Source organism: Photinus pyralis, unplaced genomic scaffold, assembly GCF_008802855.1.
Source record: "Photinus pyralis isolate 1611_PpyrPB1 unplaced genomic scaffold, Ppyr1.3 Ppyr1.4_LG9, whole genome shotgun sequence".
NCBI lineage: Eukaryota > Metazoa > Arthropoda > Insecta > Coleoptera > Lampyridae > Photinus > Photinus pyralis.
The window spans coordinates 9,189,484-9,210,447 of NW_022170878.1; the positions used below are offsets into that span (position 1 = coordinate 9,189,484).

At 35.3% G+C, this 20,964-nt stretch overlaps 1 protein-coding gene across 2 annotated transcripts; it reads right to left on the reverse strand.

Moving 5' to 3' along the window:
- Positions 1-4,878: 4,878 nt before the first annotated feature.
- Positions 4,879-16,083, reverse strand: LOC116180890 (protein sickie-like; the record flags this gene model as incomplete). Of its 2 annotated transcripts, XM_031501068.1 has the most annotated exon segments (8): positions 4,879-6,239; positions 11,062-11,237; positions 11,289-11,792; positions 11,836-12,044; positions 12,093-12,344; positions 15,698-15,715; positions 15,786-15,953; positions 16,000-16,083. In XM_031501068.1, coding segments are annotated over 8 exon segments (2,073 nt in total), but the record flags the coding sequence as incomplete, so codon positions are not given.
- Between the last annotated feature and the right edge of the window lie 4,881 nt (positions 16,084-20,964).

Genomic DNA, 20,964 nt, shown 5'->3' on the forward strand with positions numbered 1-20,964 from the left:
CTCAGAAATCTGGTATCAGGAGAATATTATGTGCGAGGAGATTGAAGATTGAAATAAAATTTTAGTGAGGTTAGGTTAGCGTGCTAGTTAGGTTAGCTCAGAAATCTGGTATCAGGAGAATATAATGTGCGAAGGTTAAAATAAAATTTTAGTGAGGTTAGGTTAGCGGGCTAGTTAGGTTAGCTCAGAAATCTGGTATCAGGAGAATATAATGTGCGAGGAGATCGAAGGTTAAAATAAAATTTAAGTGAGGTTAGGTTAGCGTGCTAGTTAGGTTAGCTCAGAATTCTGGTATCAGGAGAATATAATGTGCGAGGAGATTGAAGATTGAAATAAAATTTTAGTGAGGTTAGGTTAACGTGGTAGTTAGGTTAGCTCAGAAATCTGGTATCAGGAGAATATAATGTGCGAGGAGATCGAAGGTTAAAATAAAATTTAAGTGAGGTTAGGTTAGCGTGCTAGTTAGGTTAGCTCAGAAATCTGGTATCAGGAGAATATAATGTGCGAGGAGATCGAAGGTTAAAATAAAATTTAAGTGAGGTTAGGTTAGCGTGCTAGTTAGGTTAGCTCAGAAATCTGGTATCAGGAGAATATAATGTGCGAGGAGATCGAAGGTTAAAATAAAATTTAAGTGAGGTTAGGTTAGCGTGCTAGTTAGGTTAGCTCAGAAATCTGGTATCAGGAGAATATAATGTGCGAGGAGATCGAAGGTTAAAATAAAATTTAAGTGAGGTTAGGTTAGCGTGCTAGTTAGGTTAGCTCAGAAATCTGGTATCAGGAGAATATAATGTGCGAGGAGATCGAAGGTTAAAATAAAATTTAAGTGAGGTTAGGTTAGCGTGCTAGTTAGGTTAGCTCAGAAATCTGGTATCAGGAGAATATAATGTGCGAGGAGATCGAAGGTTAAAATAAAATTTAAGTGAGGTTAGGTTAGCGTGCTAGTTAGGTTAGCTCAGAAATCTGGTATCAGGAGAATATAATGTGCGAGGAGATCGAAGGTTAAAATAAAATTTAAGTGAGGTTAGGTTAGCGTGCTAGTTAGGTTAGCTCAGAAATCTGGTATCAGGAGAATATAATGTGCGAGGAGATCGAAGGTTAAAATAAAATTTAAGTGAGGTTAGGTTAGCGTGCTAGTTAGGTTAGCTCAGAAATCTGGTATCAGGAGAATATAATGTGCGAGGAGATCGAAGGTTAAAATAAAATTTAAGTGAGGTTAGGTTAGCGTGCTAGTTAGGTTAGCTCAGAAATCTGGTATCAGGAGAATATAATGTGCGAGGAGATCGAAGGTTAAAATAAAATTTAAGTGAGGTTAGGTTAGCGTGCTAGTTAGGTTAGCTCAGAAATCTGGTATCAGGAGAATATAATGTGCGAGGAGATCGAAGGTTAAAATAAAATTTAAGTGAGGTTAGGTTAGCGTGCTAGTTAGGTTAGCTCAGAAATCTGGTATCAGGAGAATATAATGTGCGAGGAGATCGAAGGTTAAAATAAAATTTAAGTGAGGTTAGGTTAGCGTTAGCTCAGAAATCTGGTATCAGGAGAATATAATGTGCGAGGAGATCGAAGGTTAAAATAAAATTTAAGTGAGGTTAGGTTAGCGTGCTAGTTAGGTTAGCTCAGAAATCTGGTATCAGGAGAATATAATGTGCGAGGAGTTCGAAGGTTAAAATAAAATTTTAGTGAGGTTAGGTTAGCGTGCTAGTTAGGTTAGGTCAAAAATCTGTTATCATGATAATGTTCAAGGAGTTGATTGAAGGTTAGGTTAGAGTCGTATATAGGTTAGGTCAGATTAGTTTGGGCGTTTAAAATTTTTACAAATCCTGTATCTAACCTAACTCACATGAAACTTAACTCTCAAGTCTTTAAAATTATCACTGATTTAATATTCTTATTTATTGCGGCGTACTCTTATGGCGATTTAACTCGTATATTGCGAACAGATACTATATTAAAATCGTCAAAAATCTAGGTATAGATACCAAAGAGGTATACGGACGGCCGTCCGTTTACTCGCCCTGTCCTTTGGCAATCCAAAAACGCTATGACGCAAAGGAATAGGCTATAATACAGGAGCGAAATGTTTAATTTTCGAGTTTCGGGGCTTATTCCTTTGACAGCGACAGGCACAAATCCCAAAATGTATAATAGCCTTGCCTGAGTTTTTGGTTAATATTAAAATAATCAAAGCAGAATACATTGTGCTGACATCTGTCATTATTATTGGGGACTAACATTTTATCGCAAAATGCAGGACACTTTATTACCATCATTATTTTAGTTGGAAGTTACACCTCAAAGATGTCGCCACACTAATTTTGTAAAGTACTTTATGAAACTAACTTTAGATGTCAGAGCGCTGAAAAAAAAAACTATAGATATATTAAGTTTTAACCTCAAATGCATAATGAATGTTTGTTTATTTTATAGTCAAAAATTAAACTTTTTTATCATTCCTTTCTCGCTTACAGGTTTAAATTAGGGAACTGGCTACTGGGAGTGACAGGAAAGCGGCAGACTCAACCTTTGCGGAATATGATACTGTTCGCTCTGGGTCGTGCAATCGAAGACATGTAGTTCTCGATGGATGAGAAACGTTAGCATTGAATTCAGACAACACAAATTGAAAAGGGAAATGCTTTGTAACCAAAACAGGAGGACACCGTGGAGAACTCGCAGAAAACCCATTCTAATGCAATTTCAACTTCTCAAGGTGAAAATCGGAACGTTTGCATGATTGCAGCAGCTGGCGATGGTGCGAAGCTATTCTTTAAAGAATTGAGCCTAGAGTTTATTTGATAGAACTACGGTCATAGAAACGGTAGTAAAATTGGCAGCGAAATAAGGCAAAAGTGTTACGCAAGTTTGCAATCACGAAAAAATGTGTTGTTTGTGCGATCTTCGTGTGAAACTTGTTGTAAAACGGTTCAGTTTAATGTACCTGTTATTGAAATTGTTCTTCCAAGGGCTTTAAATAAACTCCTATGCATAAGAAGTTACGAATTGCAAAATAATAATGTTTTCTGTTCATTGAGCATGATGTGTTGCCTACAAACCAGGCTAAACAAATATCGAGTGCCCATATTCAAATTAGGGATTTGCTTGAATCTCCCCAATCTGCCGTTTTTATTGAGGGTAAGGAGGGCATCCACGATCGAATGGCCCAGGACCCCGAAAAACTTAAAAACGGCACTGCATTTAAGGAATAATAAGTGCAACGTTGCTATTAATCGCATAAATTCAAACAAAATTTTAAAAGAAGGTGCGTACGTGGCGACATCTCAACTAGACTTCTAAAACTATAATTGATAGAAAGTGTATCGATTGCCATGGAGATGGCGCACCAGTACTTATTGTATTTAATCTATCTATTCAAGAACCGGGCCTTTAAACTACAATTGCTCTACAGATCTTGCAATACTCCGTACATTTTGAACTGCCACTTATTCAGACTTCTCAATCAAAAGTTATAGACTAAAAACCAATTTCGAAAGAAAATTCAAAGGGCTGTAACTTTTGAACTAGTAGCCCAACTTGGAATTGTTTGAAATTATGGATTCTACAGGCCACCTATAAGAAAATGTTTTTTCCGGGTCGATCATTTCGTTAAGCCGCAAATGTTCTTTGAAGTTTTGACCCTTCCCTTTGATAGACCTTCTCGCCGCCTCACACGTTTCCTATGAAGGACGTGGCTATATAGTGAATAAATTGAAATGTTCTTTAGATGGTTTTACGCACGTGGCGTCATCTAATTGGAACTTGTTCAACTATTACAAGAAAATAATTTGAAAAAGTGTAGCGATTACCAAAGAGATGGCGCACGCGTACCAATTACTTAAACAAAAGTCAATTCCAAATACTGGATCATTGAAGTACAATTGCTCTACAGATCCTACAAGAGATTGCACATTTTGAACTGCCCTTTAAGGAAAATTAAGTGGGACGTGGCTATTAAGTGAATAAATTGAAATCTTCTTTAGAAGGAAGTTACGGATGTGGCGTCATCTCATTGGAACTTGTTCAACTAAGAAAATAATTTGGAAAAGTATAGCGATTACCAGAGAGATGGCGCACGTGTATCAATTGCATAAACAAAGACAAGAAGTTTTGACCCTTCCCTTTGTTAGATCTTCTCGCCGCCTCGCACCTTTCCTTTGAAGGAACCCTATTCCGACATTTCGTTAAGCCGTAGACGATCTTTGAAGTTTTGACCCTTCCCTTTGATAGACCTCCTCGCCGTTTTGGTAAAAACGAAGTGTTGCTTTTTTTGAGGTCGGAAAAAAAAATTGTCCCAAATCGACCGGGAAAAACTTTTTCTTTTAGATTTTGCCCTGAAGAATCCATAATTTCAAACAGTTCCAAGATTGGGCTACTATAACGAATATATATATTATTATTATATTTAAAGCAGACAGGCAGAAAATTGCTACTTGGGAGAAATTGGAAACTAAAGACCACATGGTCGCATGATTCTATAACTAGACCCTTGATCGCTCCTTGGCAACATATGTTCAATGTTGGTATATCCTTGAATATAATTGACTTACCTCCTACAGGACTGCACCGATTCATTAAACCACTTTATATACTTATTTGACAATTTACAATCTTTCCTTGAACCATAATACCTACTGATGTGAACAAAGACACTTTATGCAAATGTTTTCCATCGAAAGCGCATAATACATAAAGAAGTTTAAAAAAAAACTGGGAAAATCCAACAAATTTTGTGACTTAGGAACCCTGCCTACACCAAACAGGCAATGGAATATTAAAAGAAAGGTATAAATGGAGTGATTAAATTAAATTAATTAATAACGGCGGAAGGATACTGAAGTTAACTAACAACACGTAATATTTAAAAAATTGAAATAATTTATGGCAGTTTACAGATTTTGATATAAAAATTATGCAAAACACTTTACATATTATAAATACAATAAAAATCTCGTATAAATGTATAATATTAATAACATTCATTATTTACAAGTAAAATTATAATTTGACCAGATATACTCATTAAAACACAGATAAACTAAGAGATTACATAAGAATGCCGATACATCAAGCATTTCATGTAGATACTCTTATGAAGTAAATTCTAAAATACATTCACAGTTGAATGCTTCAGAAACTGATTTGTGAATTAAAGAAGTCCTCGCAGTGCCTTTTCTTTGTAAAGATTAAATTAAGAATAATCTTTATTGTTTGATTTTTATGTAGAAATACAAGTACACTTTTTTGGCATTTAGCTAAATCACTTAACAAAAATAGAGCCGATTATATAGGCAATAATGAGTAGAAAATTATACTCCCTACAATATTCTTGTCACTAATTTACAATATGCATCATTATAAATTATAACGCCAATGCCCTTTTCAACATGTAAGAGGGTATGCGTTATTTACACCAATAGCAGATCCACTGGAATGAGAAGTGACATAATCGGCATTCCTTTTTTTATTGTAGTTTCTGTCAGAATTAGACCTTTTCTTCACTTTATGATGTTCTACGTCACAGGCAATACATTTTAAATGAAATTTTCATTTATATGTAAGCTGTGCAGGTGGTTTTAGTAGGTATTAGGAAACACTTTCCGTTCCAATGTTTCCATCGTGAGTCATTGTCGAGTCTAAACTATTACAATCCGAATCATTGGAATGCGGACTGGAATAGTTTGCAGCTTCCTGTAAACGCATTAGCATGTTGAGTAAAGGGTCGCCATCATTGTCAGCTTGCGAACTGGGGCCAGTGTCAATCCCAATGTCGCGAGCCGTAATACTCGTCAGGCCCTGCGGAGGTGCTCCTGGCCACGGATATGTTTCTAAAATAAACTGACAGGGATCCGTCCACGGCGCTCGTCTACCATAAAGTTGTAACCCCTCCCTAGCCGCCTCCCGCAAGTAAGGCGCGATGGAATAATTCCAGACGTCAGCAAACCAAGCTCTCGCGGCGTCCAATTCGAGGGGGCAACCCAAAAACAATCGAGGACCAATTGCGACGTCACCCGAGCTGTGAGTCTCCAGGAAAGCATTTAAATGTTGCCAGACGCGAGGTAACCATCCCAGCACGGCCGCTAGTTCGGGTTGTAGGCCTTGTTCCAATTCTAAACTTGCAAGGCGCCTTCTTAGGACCCGTCCTAATAATCCGCGAGCGGGTTCCATATGAGGTGCAACCAAGACCCACCGAAATCCGTGCTGAAGTTGCAGACTTGTGGCCGAACAAGCGGATTGTGCCATGGTCCCTGAGAGATTATATCAAATAAGACTTGATAGCAAGTAATACCAATGATCATACTATATGTAAGACAGTGAGCGTTATAAATGCAAGATTAATTTTTCATTGTAATACATTTATGCCCTAGGAAATCGCCGTGGCATTTTTAAAAAAGATTAACAACATTTTTGTTCAAGTCTTCTAAAGATCTTGTGTCAGGTTTTGTGACAAAAAAATTGAAGAAAAAGTGTCAAAGTTAAAAAACTAATATATTTTTTTTTTACAAAACGGTCACTTTGATTTTGTTAAAAGACATAAAGAGTGTAAGAATATAACAAACGGTTTTTTTATATTTGAGTTTTTATAGCCGTGACATTATACAACTTTCTTTTTTCACTAGGAACGCAACATTTTTATTAAATTATTTGAAAGACTTTCTTTTGCTGTGTACAGCCATTGTTTATACACGGTGTCCATTTTTCGAGTGCCACTATGGGGATCTCACTTATCTTAAGAGATAGAAAGTTGGTTAAATTGGGGTAAAGTTGCCAATTTTCGTGCTGAATAAGAATCTGAAAAGACATTTTAAATATCTTCAATAGTTTTGAAAATATCTCAAAAAAAGATTTCAAATATAGCATCCTGTTTTTAATAACTCTCCAGATGACGGAGAAACACGTGGCAACTTTAGTTTTTCTTATGGGCGCCATTTTGAATTTTCACATTTTGAGATTACGTCTTTTTTTCTCTTTACAACGATATATCACATATGGTGGTTCAGTATCACATTTTTCCTAAAAATTCAATTTTTAATTTTTTAAGAAGAGTGCTTTGGAAATCAAAACGTTCTTTTGTTGTGAACAAAAGGTTGACTTATTTCATGTAGTGTCATTTAGGTTTATACTAGTTGTATTGCGAAAATGCCTTTTTCAAGTGCAGATCAAAGAGATATGATCCAAATTTACTACACTTCTCATCGAAATGCCCACATGACTGCTGCAACATACTTGCAGCGTTATCCAGAGGGGCAACAACCTAGTTTGAGGTATTTTTCTTTGCTGCATACAAACTTGGACGAATATGGTTCTTTTAAAAGATGTAGACAGCAATATGGTGATAGACCCAATTAATATGAGCAGGCAATTTTGCAAGCGGTTGAGATGAAAATCGAATTTCTACTTCTCTGACAACGCTGCAACCAGACAGATGGATCAAACTGTCAAACTTTTGTTGACAACAAAAGAACGTTTTGTTTTTCCAAAGCACTCTTCTCAAAAAATGAAAAATTGTATTTTTAGGAAAAATGTGACACTGAACCACTATGTGTGATATATCGTTGCAAAGAGAAAAAAAGATGTAATCCCAAAATGTCAAAATTCAATATGGCGCCCATAAGAAAAACTAAAGTTGCCACGTGTTTCTCCGTCATCTTGAACGTAATTAAAAACAGGATGCCATATTTGAAATCTCCATTAAAAAGTGTCCGAATAATGTGCTAATTAGAAATGTCTACTATACGGTTTATCATAAAAAAATTAAAAACGAAAATCAGAAATTTTCGGTTTTTTGTGATATCTTCAAAAGTATTGAAGATATTTCAAATTTCTTTGCAGATTCTTATTCAGCACGGAAATTTGCAACTTTGCCCCCATTTAACCAACTTTCTATCTCTTAAGAGATCCCCATAGTGGCACTCGAAAAATGGACACCGTGTATACGTAGTATACAGGGTGAGATATTTTCATTTTAATAATAATAATAATAATAATATATCTTAGTGCATAGACCAACAAAACATATGTATCTATAGCACAAGTCAATTACAAACTAACAATTAGGTAATAATTAAAGATTAAAAAATTCACTAGTGGTGTAAAATGGGTTAAGAATCAGGTACTTTAACAGGTTTTGTTTGAACAGTTTAATTTATAAGCATTGGGATCTCGGAAACCATAAGTCATATAGATTCGGTTAAATGAGGAATGAGTTGTCGTTTTAAGAGCTTATTCAAGATAGCTTTTTGTTTTTTGAAAACAATCCACCGTCTACTAGATATGAGCAAAAAATAGAATTAGTCATTATTCTTTTAAATGTTGTAGAATCGTTATTATTAGAAATACAACAAAATGACACGAATAAAAGTTTTAGACATTGTAATGCTTAACACGATGAGCATACTAATTTCCTTCTCGATTTTACATTTTTTGATAATGCAAACTTTCATTTTTTAAATGGTAGTCATAGTTGGCTTTGACTTTTTTAAACAGGTCAAATTTTTCTCTTTATAACAATATAAGGCTTGCTAAACGTACTTTAATCAATAAACGCGCTGCAGGAATTTTCTTACTATTGTGAGGTAAATAAACAAGTTTTCCACGGAAAATAATATCTAATGAGATAGGTAGTGTAACTGTGGCACATTTAACATATCTCAGGGCCATCTTCGAAAATTAACTAAGTATGAAAGTTAAATTAAAAATCATATTAAATACACTATTAAAAATAGATCGTATCATGCCATGGAAAACAATAAACAAACAAAATAGGTATCTACTGCTGTTCATTGTTTTAGTTGAAAATTGACAGTTCTGAAAATTAAAGATGTTTTCTAATTGCGAAATACTTAATATGGTCGAATAATGATTAATTGTATGTAATAAAAAAAGTGTTCATGCAATTCATTACAATTTTATGAAAATCGACGTCAGCCATCCCTACCATTTCAACAATCTATATCGAAATCTGCGGCAGTTTGGTTCCTTTTCGAAACTAAAGAGGGCTGAACGCGTTATTAACGAGGATATCCAAATAAATGTATTGGCACGCATATCATTTATCAGTAGGACTTTCCCTGCCTCTAGTAGACCATGCTTCAAGAATTGTCTGTAGCAATTGGTACATTAATACGATTCAACAGGATCCAAAGTTTGAAAATCAAATTTTCTGAAGTGATGAAACCAGATTTGCCAATTGCGGTATGTTCAAGTACCAAGTATAATTCTCACTTACGGCCCTAAAGTTTTAAAAGGACAAAAATGTTTCTATTATTTCTCATGGCAAACTCTGTTTTTACTACTCTCAATAATACAAATAAGAGTTCTGTATCACTTATAAACAGAAAAAAATGCACTTTATAAAAATGCCAAAGCCAACTGTGATGGTTGCTATTTAAAAAAATGTAAGTGGTGTTATAACTCGAAAATTATAAAAGAAAAATGGAAATTAACAAATGTATCTTATTAAGCGGAAAAAGGTCTACAATTTTTGGTCTTGGAATATTTCTTTAATATTTCAAACACTAACGATTCTACAACAAACTAAATCTCTTTTTCGCTCATATCCAGTTCACTGTGGATTTTTTTCAAAAAACAAAAGCACGTCTTGAATGAGCTCTTAAAACGACAACTCTTTCCTCATTTAACCGGATCTCTATGTGTTACGGTTTCCGAGATCCGAATGTAAAATGAAAAAAAACTCACCCTGTAATCATTTAGGAAAAATGTATTCCTGGTCTTGTTATATTTTGCTCTATACCTACAGGCGATATATGGGACAAAATTCAGATGAAGCTCAGTAAAAAGTAACAAGGGTAGATTGTCGGGCTGAAACTGAAAGTACCTTCCATCCTATACAGGATGTTTTTTTGGGAGCTTTAGTTAAAAGTTTCTGGGAAAGTAAAATAGGTAGGTTTTTGAAAATTTGTACTTAGGAGTTACTCTGAAGGCCGAATCGATGTAAAATAGGTTCAAAATGGCCGCACTTCCGGAAACACCGGAAGTAGATAGTAACTTCGTTATTTTAAATGGCAACCCCTATTTTTTATTGCATTTTTGGATTCTACGTGAAATTTCACTTCTTTTGATACCCATATGTCGATATATACCATTTATGGTTTTTAAGTTATTTTGACTTTTAAGAAAAAAAATGGCGGATGCAGATGGTACCTTGATAATTGATTACTTGAAAAAGGTTATAGTCATGGCAACCCATTTTTATCAGTGCATAGAGAATGAATAGGGCTATCTTTTAGTGCACTTAAAAAAAAGTTAAGTTGCGTACGACCGCCCCAATGGATATCCAAATTTAAGAAACTTCAAAGACTAAAAACTCAGTTTTTTTAAATGGTAGGAAGAGCCGACATCGCGGTCCCTATGCTTACTGAGCATCGGGATCAAGCCAGCATTTGCCCTTTTGCTCTACGCGAGGTTTCTGTCCTCGCTGAGCTGGCCATAAATGGCAGATATCGACATATGGGTATCAAAAGAACTGAAATTTCACGTAGAATCCAAAAATGCAATAAAAAATAGGAGTTGCCATTTAAAATAACGGAATTACTATCTACTTCCGGTATTTCCGGAAGTGCGGACATTTTAAAAATATTTTACATAGATTCGGCCTTCAGAGTAACTCCTAAGTACAAATTTTCAAAAACCTACGTATTTTACTTTCCCAGAAACGTTTAACTAAAGCTCCCAAAAAAACACCCTGTATAAATATATGGCAGACGTTTCAGTTTTCTGGGATATATTATTAATTTAAATTAGAGCAGAAAATGGACAGTGAAAGAATGCGATACGCCTACACAAAGCCGCGCTTGACAAACACATAATATAAGAGCCATTGTTCTAATATTGCAGTGAATACTCCATACTATTGTGGTAAAAACATTGACTCTGCGGACAGAGTGGACTTATCCTGCGCACAAAATGGAGCGTTTACAATATTGTGTCTATCTAGTGTAGTATTATCTTTGTAGGTAGCGGGTGAGAACACTTAATTGCTACATTTAGATAGTCAGCTTCAATCACTAGACTCAATTTTAAAGTCAAATAATCGATCTCCGTACTTACCCAGTAAACAAGGTAAATTTCGTGGAAGGGATCCAAGAGCATCAGCTAAAGGGCCCGCTTTATGCAGATTATCAAGAACTACCACGCACGGTAGTACATTATTGTCACCTGTTGCTGCTTGTTCACCCAAGTGATTTAGGTATTGTCGTAATTCCTTACCCGATTTGTTATCACAGCTAAAAAATCAGAATAGCATAAATGCAATTTATGACCATTTCTCAACTTACTTGAAAGTTGCTACAGCTTCGGCAGGATCACGTCCCAACGATTGTGCGTGAAATTCGGCGAGACGTGTCGCTAAGTGCGTCTTGCCTGTTCCTGGCGCTCCACACAAAACTAATCTACGATGTTCGGATAGTAAAGACACAAACCTTTGAGCGACCCCTTTGGGAATTAAAGCTTCAAATGCTAATGCCGCAACGGGTTGCAAGACAATATGCAGGGACGTTACACATCCAATCACGTATCCGAATGGTAACAAGTGGGGAGGTTGGGAAGTAGAATCAAATCTTCTTTCTGATTCCCCGAGCTTGTAGCACGCGATCGAATCTCCCCCTAAACCCAACCCGCCTCCAGGATCTAATCTGGCGACGTGCTGTTTGAATGCTCTTCGCACTGCATTGTCTAATTGAGACCACGAAGTGGCCGCGCCGACACTGGTGTGGGCGATTGCAATTTCCCCTGTCGCATTTATTCCGTTCCCATCGCTACCATAGTGCTCCACGTAGTATCTAAAAGGACAATTAATAAATCTTCCTGTACACAAACGCTTACTTCTCAAAGCAATGGGGTTGGCCCAAATACACCGTCAGTACAATTCGCTTTCCATCGGGTTCGACTTCTGGTGGCGGTTCCTCTATAGCAATCAGATCATTAATCGGATCCATCGTACCACTATTAACCACGTCAGGCGGAACCGTCGTACTCCCACCCACAAGCCTTTGAAGTCGTTCGTTATTTTGTTTTAAGTTTAACATTTCACTCTGCAAAAAATTAACCTAGCAACATTATAATAAGGTCGACCGACCTACCCTCATTTTCATCACAGTATCTTTTAAGCTTTCCAATTGATGTGCAGAACTCAGAGCTTCCAATCGGATATCGGTTAAAACTAGATCCTTCTCACGCAACTGTTTCTGTAATTCAGCAACTTCCGCTCCCGAATCGATCGGAGCGGGTGGCGGCGGCGATGGCTGTCTTTCGTTCTCCGATTCGGTTTGTTGTGTTTGTACTTTTGTTACTTTGGCGTTCCGTGAGAATGCCTTTGTAAAGGAACTCCGTAACTAAAATAAGAATAAATGTAAGTATGTATTAACTAAAGGGTAAGCTTCGAATCTAATATAATAGCTACTTATACCTCAATAATATGCAAGTTTATCAGTAAAAAGGTGCTGAAAATGTAGTTTTTGCCTAATTTGAAACAAAGGTAAGTAGTGAGCAACATGTGTAAATAGTATGATTTTTTCTAGACATAAAGGAGGCATCTATACATTTTTTTGACATCAGTCTAGCATCCCTTGGATATGTTACAGACTGACAGAAGGACCAGTGGCCATACTTATTTCAAGTTCAGTGATATCGCTGGGGACCGCCTAGAATGCCTATAGCTACTGCATAGTGCTCTATTATTATTAAAAGCAACTAAAACAAATAGTCCAAGCTAAATAACTCCAAAAAGGTTTATTTCCAAAAAAAATTAGTTACTGGGCGAAACCGGGTTTTTCAGGCAGGTGAAATGAATAGAAATTCGGAAAAAATAATTAAAACATCTGAATTTTTCCGCGGGTGAAATCACGGGGGTTGAAAGGGGTGGAAAGTGGTATTTTGCAAATTGTGGTAAAACTATTGATTTTAGACGAAAATGTTAAACGTAAAAGTTATAGAGATTAAAAAAATGAGCAACTTTTGTATCTGCACTATTTTCACATAATATCCAATTTTCCTAGAAAAACCTGTTTTTTTCGTTTTTTATTCTTATTTTTGCGAAAAAATGTCGTAGGGGTTTGAAATTTGGAGGTAACATAACCTGTTTTATGATAAAACAGAAGATTGGTTGGGCCCATAAAGTTTTAAGATACACCGTTTTTGACAGTAGGTAAATAGGCTTTTTTGCAAATAAATTACCGTGTTGGATGCGCGCTAATAAAAAGTTTTGGAAATCTGTCTTCTTTCTCCCCTTTAATGTTGCTAAAATATTTTCATTTGTTTCCCAGTGCCCAACTGCCTTAATTAAAACATCTTTATTATTCTTTTTTCTGGCATTTTTACCGCAATAAAAGCAATTCGAAGTTAAATCGAATTCTTTTGCTTCCTGAACAATATGTTTTTGTTCACTAACTCTTCTTCCTGCCTGTTTTACGGCTGATGGGAATAAGCTGGTCCTGTTGATCGTTAATTTACAGGAATTATGAATAAAATCCTCATAAAGTTTATTCCTGCAGGTTTGACATCTCAAATCATTTGCTTTTGGCCGGTAAAACCAACGTTCTTATTGCAGATTTTGCAAGTTTATCAACAGGTCCAACGCAATTGCATCAGCTATAAAACAAGCAGGAAGAAGAGTCAGTGAACAAAAATAAATTGTTCAAGAATCAGGAAGCAAGTTACATAATTCGATTTTATTTCGAATTGCTTTTATTGCGGTAAAAATGCAGAAAAAAGAAATAATAAAGATGTTTTAACTAAAACAGTTGAGCATAAGATAACAAAAGAGAATATTTAGGCAAACATTAAAGAGAAGGAAGAAGACAGATTTCGAAAAAATCTTTATTAACATCCAACATGTTGATTTATCATGTCAAAAACCGTGTATATCTTAAAACTGTTTTTCCGGTTTTTGGCGATTTTCGCGAATTTTTGCTATAGGAATAGGTAATATTTATTTATTTTTGTTTATTGAAATATAAGTCTTCCCGAAAATTTTGCTACCCCGCGCACCTCTGTACGATGAAAAAAAATAGATTTTTCATCCCCTTGAGAAAGAGGTGGTTTTTTCAGAAATCGTGAGATCTTGGAAACGGTTCAACTTTATGGGCCCAAACAATTATCTTCTGTTTTATCATAAAACAAGTTATGTTACCTCCAAATTTCGAACCCCTACGACATTTTTTCGCAAAAATAAGAATAAAAACCGAAAAAAAACAGTTTTTCCGGTTTTTGTAGGAAAATTGGAGGGTATGTGAAAATAGTGCAGATACAAAAGTTGCTCATTTTTTTAATCTCTATAACTTTTTCATTTAACATTTTCGTCTAAAATCAATAGTTTTACCTCAATTTGCAAAATACCACTTTCCACCCCTTTCAACCCTCGTGATTTCACTCGCGGAAAAATTCAGCTGTTTGAATTATTTTTTTCCTAATTTCTATTCATTCCACCTGCCTGAAAAACCCGGTTTCGGCCGGTAACTAATTTTTTTCATACAAAAATATTATATAGCCTGGACTAAAATAGATTTTGTATGTACAGAGTGTACACATTTCAGTGCAGAAACCTTTGAAATAGGGTAGGTGCACAGAACGAAGCCGAGGATAAGCCTTTTGTATCGATTTGTCCTCAACATGAAATTTTCTTTGAGAAGACAAGATCCTTAGTTATGAGTACGTATTACGACGGGGGCGAATTTTCCACGGAAGAAAAAATTTAAGAGCGGATTTACCAGAGGGCCAGCTCTGGATAGTTGGGTCAATTGTTGTAAGGGCGAGTTTATTTAAGTACAATGCAGTTGCATATACAGGGTGGTGACTTGCGTAACGCATCATAGGGATTTCAATGTAAAATTCATAACGTGCGATTATTGGCTTCCCAAATTATTTTAGAGCAAAAATGTATTAAAGTTTTTTGTAGAAAAAAATTTTTTACGCCAATCAACCGTATTAGTTTTCAATTTTTTTCATATAAAAACGGAAAATTAATAAAACCCGCATCTTTTTCAATAATCTGCGATGCCATGGAATTTTCTAAAACAAAACAATATCCAGTTGACAATTAGCAGCAGCTCGAAATGGATTTTATGATCGACTTGGTTACTGTCTTGCGGTTAATGGTGACTTATTCAAACATTTATTGTAAATTGTTAGATTAGGAAACCGTTTTTAGTAATTTGGTCTTTTTCTTTATGTTGAATTCGCTGTTCTAAATATAATACTTTTTGATAGAATTTGATTTGTTTTATAGCAGACATTCCATGGCATGACGGATATTGGCGTAGTTTTTGTATTATAAAATTCCATAGCATCACAGATTATAGAAAAAGATGGGAGTTTTATTTTTCCAATTTTCCGTCTTTATTATGCAAAATATTTAAAACTAATACGGTTGATTGACGTAAAAAAATTTTTTCTAGAAAAAACTTTAATACATTTTTGCTCTAAAATAATTTGGAGAGCCAATAATCGCATGTTATGAATTTTACATTGAAATCCCTATGATGCGTTACGCAAGTCACCACCCTGTATACACAAAGACAACGGAACGACTATTTGGAAATGAAACAAACCAGGAATCTTATTTGCCATTAATTAGCATTTATAAATGGAGCTTGAACTGTTTAAGACTGCGTAGCAGCTGATGTCAAAATTAGTAGTTAGTCGCGAGGCTAAACAGATAAGAAAATGTTATTGAAAATGCTATAGATACCTTTAAGCCTCGTGTGCTCTAGTTAGCATTAAAAATAAAAATTTTATTAGCCAAACCAAAATTTATTCAGAGAACTAATAATACACACCCATCCTTTCTTCTTCTTCTTCTCGTGCTTCTCTAAGCTACATGCAGATGAAAGACTAGACACACTGTCCGATGATGGTTGTCGCGCTAATCCAAGTCCAATACCCACTTGTGAGGATTGTGCTCGTAGCGACTCCATTGCTGCTTTCAATTCGGACAATTCGGAATCCTGCACAAACGAATCAATGTAAGTATCAAATGCTGCATGAATATACCTTTTTTTCTGCAGTTGCGGTGAGATTTTGCAGTCTTTGGGTCATTGACGATAAACTTTGTTCAAAAGCTGCTACCACATGAGCCTGTAACAATAGAATCGTGTAAGTTATCATCGTATCTTAAAGCCCTCGCACTGGCGCGGGTGGTCAAAGGGTATTTTTCAACATAAAATTTCTATAATTTGATTTGACGACAAACTATTGAAACCTACCATCTGACGGACTAAATTCAAGTAGGTACTAGCTGTATTTTTATTATGAAAAAAAAATGAGCTCAATCCTTAAGAAAACAAGTTCCAAGATAATCGTATGAACGATTTACAAAAAGGGCGTTTCCACATTAACACTCTTTTTTCTAAAATAATTAGTTACCCTAGTTACAGTCATTTAACCAAAATGCGGTGACAAACGGTTATTTAGAAAGCACCTTTTGTTAAAATTTAGGAAAAATCACGTAAAAAATTCCTTCCTTATTGGTGCAAGCCTCGACACCATAACGAACCAAGTAGCAAAAAAAGTAGAATAGGGGCGGACAGACGGACGGACAAAGTAGCTACAATAGCGCATTTTTTCAATTTTGTGGCAATTCGTTATAAAAATGTGTTTAAATTCACATTTATATTGCATTTATCTGTCATGTAAAAGCTTAACTACAGTCTAGCTTTGTACCTAAACTGTGACTAAGTACCTATTGTAGGTTTATTAGTTTGCTAACTACAGAAATGCAAAAATTACAGATCTATTTTTTGTTTATTTGAATATCAATCTCCCGCAAATACTTAAAGGTACAGAAATAAACCAAAGCGCTGATGATGACCCAAGATCATAGTTTAAATTTAATTCAATTAACTTGAACGTCGTAAGTGGTTCAAGTGAGACGTCTCTATTATAAATTTATAGTCCCTGTATACAAGAATTTAAACGGGCATCTGCAAAGTCAAATAAGAGCAGAAATATAGGTATGATTTGGGTTATTGTCCGACTATAGTATTACAAATATAGGTAAATGACTGGGAACTTTCCTTCTGAAAGATTTTGAGTTATGTTAGTCCAGGAACGCCATTGGAAAACGGCGTTTTAGTTGCAAAAAAACAAGGTGTTTTGCATGTAGGTATGTTAGCAAACTCTTCAGTGTACACTTTGTGCACTGCACTTCAACTTTCAACCGATTCTTAAAGTTCTTAAAGTAAAATTGGAAAGAGTTCGAATCGAAAACAGCTTGTTTTGGTTCTTCTACCATTCATTTCTTTGCATAATCAATTTTTAACAGTGCCAGAAGTAAAATATGAGTGACAATAAGTGCCAGAATGTCATAACAATGAATGTACAGGGTGGCCAAATAAGAATGCGTGGTACTGTATCTGGGAACCTGTCCATCGTAAAGGCTTGCGTTAAAAAATTTATTAGTAAAACGGCTATTGAATATTAGCGCAGCATAACACAGCAAAATGGAAATAAAACGTATTTTTATTTATTGACTAAACTCAATCTGACATTATATTTTTTTTATTATTCAAAGCCAAACTATAAATAAAAGGACTTCTAAACTGTGATCTCCAACAACGGCCACGAGAAAAACCTGGAAAATATTTTTAAGTTTCTGAAATGGCCGCTAGGAGGCGTAACTGCAATCTGGAATCTAAAGTCACTAAATATAGAAACTACCGCAATCCATTGGGCTCGTGTGTTAGAGAGAGAACGCATGATTTTTGCCCAAAAATGGCGGAAGTTACCAGATTCTAGTAACTTTAATGTTAGGGATTGTTCCACCTGTTTGGAGATATCTGTATATATTTTTATAAAACATGACAGTACTATGAAGTTAGGTTATAAAAAATTACAGCTATTCAGATTTTATTTGTCAATTTTTTTAAGTTGGCAGCAAATTTGCCCAAAAATGGCGGATGATTGCGGTACTTTCTACATCTAGTGACTTTACTGGAATCTAAAAAACGGATTTTTCTGTGAATTCCGGTATATTAACCTAACAAAAAAATGTCTGGTCTTTGAAGACGACGATAATTAATCTGAACCTTTTTTGTTTGAAAATTTTTGCGGTATCTCTAAAAATGAAGTGGTGAGGGTATTCAAAGGTTTCCGTAAAGATCACCCTGTATCTTCGAAACGACTGAACCGATTTTAACAAACTCGAGTTAATTGAAAAGGGTTATTCTTCGGCTACAAATATTATAATATTTGAAGATTTGTTAGTTTCACATATCGCCGCTTGAGGGCTTTTTTCGACATTCAGACAGAAATGGTTAATTTTCTCAAAAAAATTAAATGCGTTGGTCTGATTTTTTTTTTTCATGAAAAAGTAGCTAAATGATGCATGGCGATTGGAACGAAATGATCGCAATTATTCAGAAAGGCGTATTTGTTATGATTTTATTTTTCAGCCACGTTCTACACCCTTCATGGTATTCTAATGAAAGGTCTCAACGAAAGGAATTAATTTTTACCAACCATAGTTCTCCTCCCCGACCGACGTCTGGAAGAAATATATCCATTGGTGATGTCAAAACGTTAAGAACGAATATCTAAAAAACGGTTTCTCCGAGGGAAGTACTCTCAAACGCAAAATGAATCGACTGGACGAGACATATCTATTGGTGAAGTCAAAGCTTTCAGTGGAAATATCTGCAGAATGGAGTGTCGGGAGATTTTGAATATATGCCATGCTGCCCTTAAATGTTTTGTTTATGTGTAAAGAGCCTCCTCCCCATTAATTATCTACCAAGAAAGTTAACATTAGCATGGTACTACCTTATAACCCAACCATTTAAATGCGCTTTATCTGTACAAGAGTTTGACACAATTTATACTTGTTTTTTATGGAATTCGTGACCTGTGGCATTTCTCTTAGAGAAAATATGTACTTATGTAAAATCCCGCAAAAAAATAGAATTGCAAAAAAATTCCACCCCCCGCACCATATGGGGTGTCAGTAAAATCATTTATATACAACCCTCGCAATTACCTATCCTACTTATAGGAAAAAAATGGAGTTTTTCTCTGACTGAAAAAAACCCTAGAACTATTAACGTTTAACGCCCCCCCCCCCTCGAACCCCCCTAAACATGCAGATAAATTACCTATGTGATTTCATTTTCAGGTTTTGCGTATGTTATTAGATCTACTTTTTATATGTGTAGGTACAGAGAAACAACCTTTACATAACATGTTGTTTAGAAACGTATGTATACCTACTTATTAGCATGTGTAAACTTGTAAATACATGCAAATAAAGTAGGTGTAAATTTAATCATTACAAATTTAAAGGAATAAATTACATAATCACCTGAAAGAATAAAACAAAATTTAAATGAGTTGAAGAAGGCTTGTAGAGTAAAAATAAGTTGATGACATACTGTAGCAGCATGCGAAGGTCGAGTAGTAGTTTTAATCACATTCGTCTGTTTTCTGGAATTTTATTACGTACATGTGAGCCGTTATAGTATTAAGTAGGTATATTTGTCTTAATTATTCAAACTAATTTTTATGATTATATCCACAATGTACACGGCATCTTTGAACAAAGAAATGGGCTCCAAACATTTACAGTTACGCAACAATTGTTTTTCTACCTATACTAATTACTACGCGGTGCCCAAAACGGTCATCAAAATTGGAGTACGAAGGCAATCTAAAAATGCCATTGTAATGGCTGCAATATAACAACAATTAAAACTACATGGACATGGTCAAATAAAATGACCTTTTATTCGTAGTTATTTAAAACTCTAAAAATGTCGGTGACAATGCGCCGTACCATAGGCGCAAATTCTGTAATAATGAAGCCTAATTAAGCTTGATGATATAATAAAAAATCTCGATCATCTCACGTGGGTAGCTGACCAATAAACTAAACTTTATATAAATATTAAAGTCACTTAAAAGTAATTACTTGACGCGCGAAAAGAGGACATAATTTCAGATGCATGTCATTAATTTTATGATATAGTTATCTATATGAGATGATATGGGTTAACATTAGACATTTTCCTTGAAAACGCAACGGATAATCTTCAAATTGGCGTATTGCGTAATTCGCTATTTGCAGTCAATCCGTAATACCATGAGCATAGTTACCTTTCTGTTTCAAGGGTGGGCGACGATCTTTTTCCTCACTGCTAATACTTGAACCTTGAAAGAGATAGTGATAGTGACGACCCCATGTAACCCGACAGCAAATACTGTGGCGAAGTTAACAATATCACTCGTATTCCTAGGTGAAGTTAGTAAAGTAGTAAAAGGCAACACATGGTACAACCGGCAATATATCTAATTGTAACGATTATGATTATGAAGATTAAGATTTTGAGATCACAAAAAACTCAAAACTCAACTGTTTTATACCAAACTTGCCAAAGTTCCAAGTTCAGAGCAAGTTCGAATTGGAAAGGAACTTCGAACTTAAACACAAAATTAAATAATTTCCTTCATTTAGATCCAGGGAAGCTTAAATGGACCAGGCAATTAGTCACGGATCTAACGGTAAATTGAGATATCTACACATCTCGAACCTTTTTCAGAAGTTACAGATTATAGATAGGGGTAGACGAGGGGTTAGATCAGTATATTCCCTGACAGGTCTGTAAATTCCAAAGATTCGGAAATTTGAAAATTAAACAAATAACTTGTATGCCGCTTCCGTAAATATCTATTATCTATACCGAGACCAAACGTTTCTCCTTTCCAATAGGACAGACACAATCCTAAAATAAAATACTGTGCTAAATTATTGGGCACAATTAACCCAGAAAATACACTTACCTACGTTTAAAAAACGGTTTTAAAGCGCTTTGATAGGATAAATTAGGTACTTATTGGTAGTACCATAGTATAATACAAATATTATGGTAGTACGATATACGTTTTTGTGTAGACCCATTTTATACCTATACCTATTCATATACAGAGTGAGTTTTTTTCATTTTAAGCATTGGGATCTCGGAAACCATA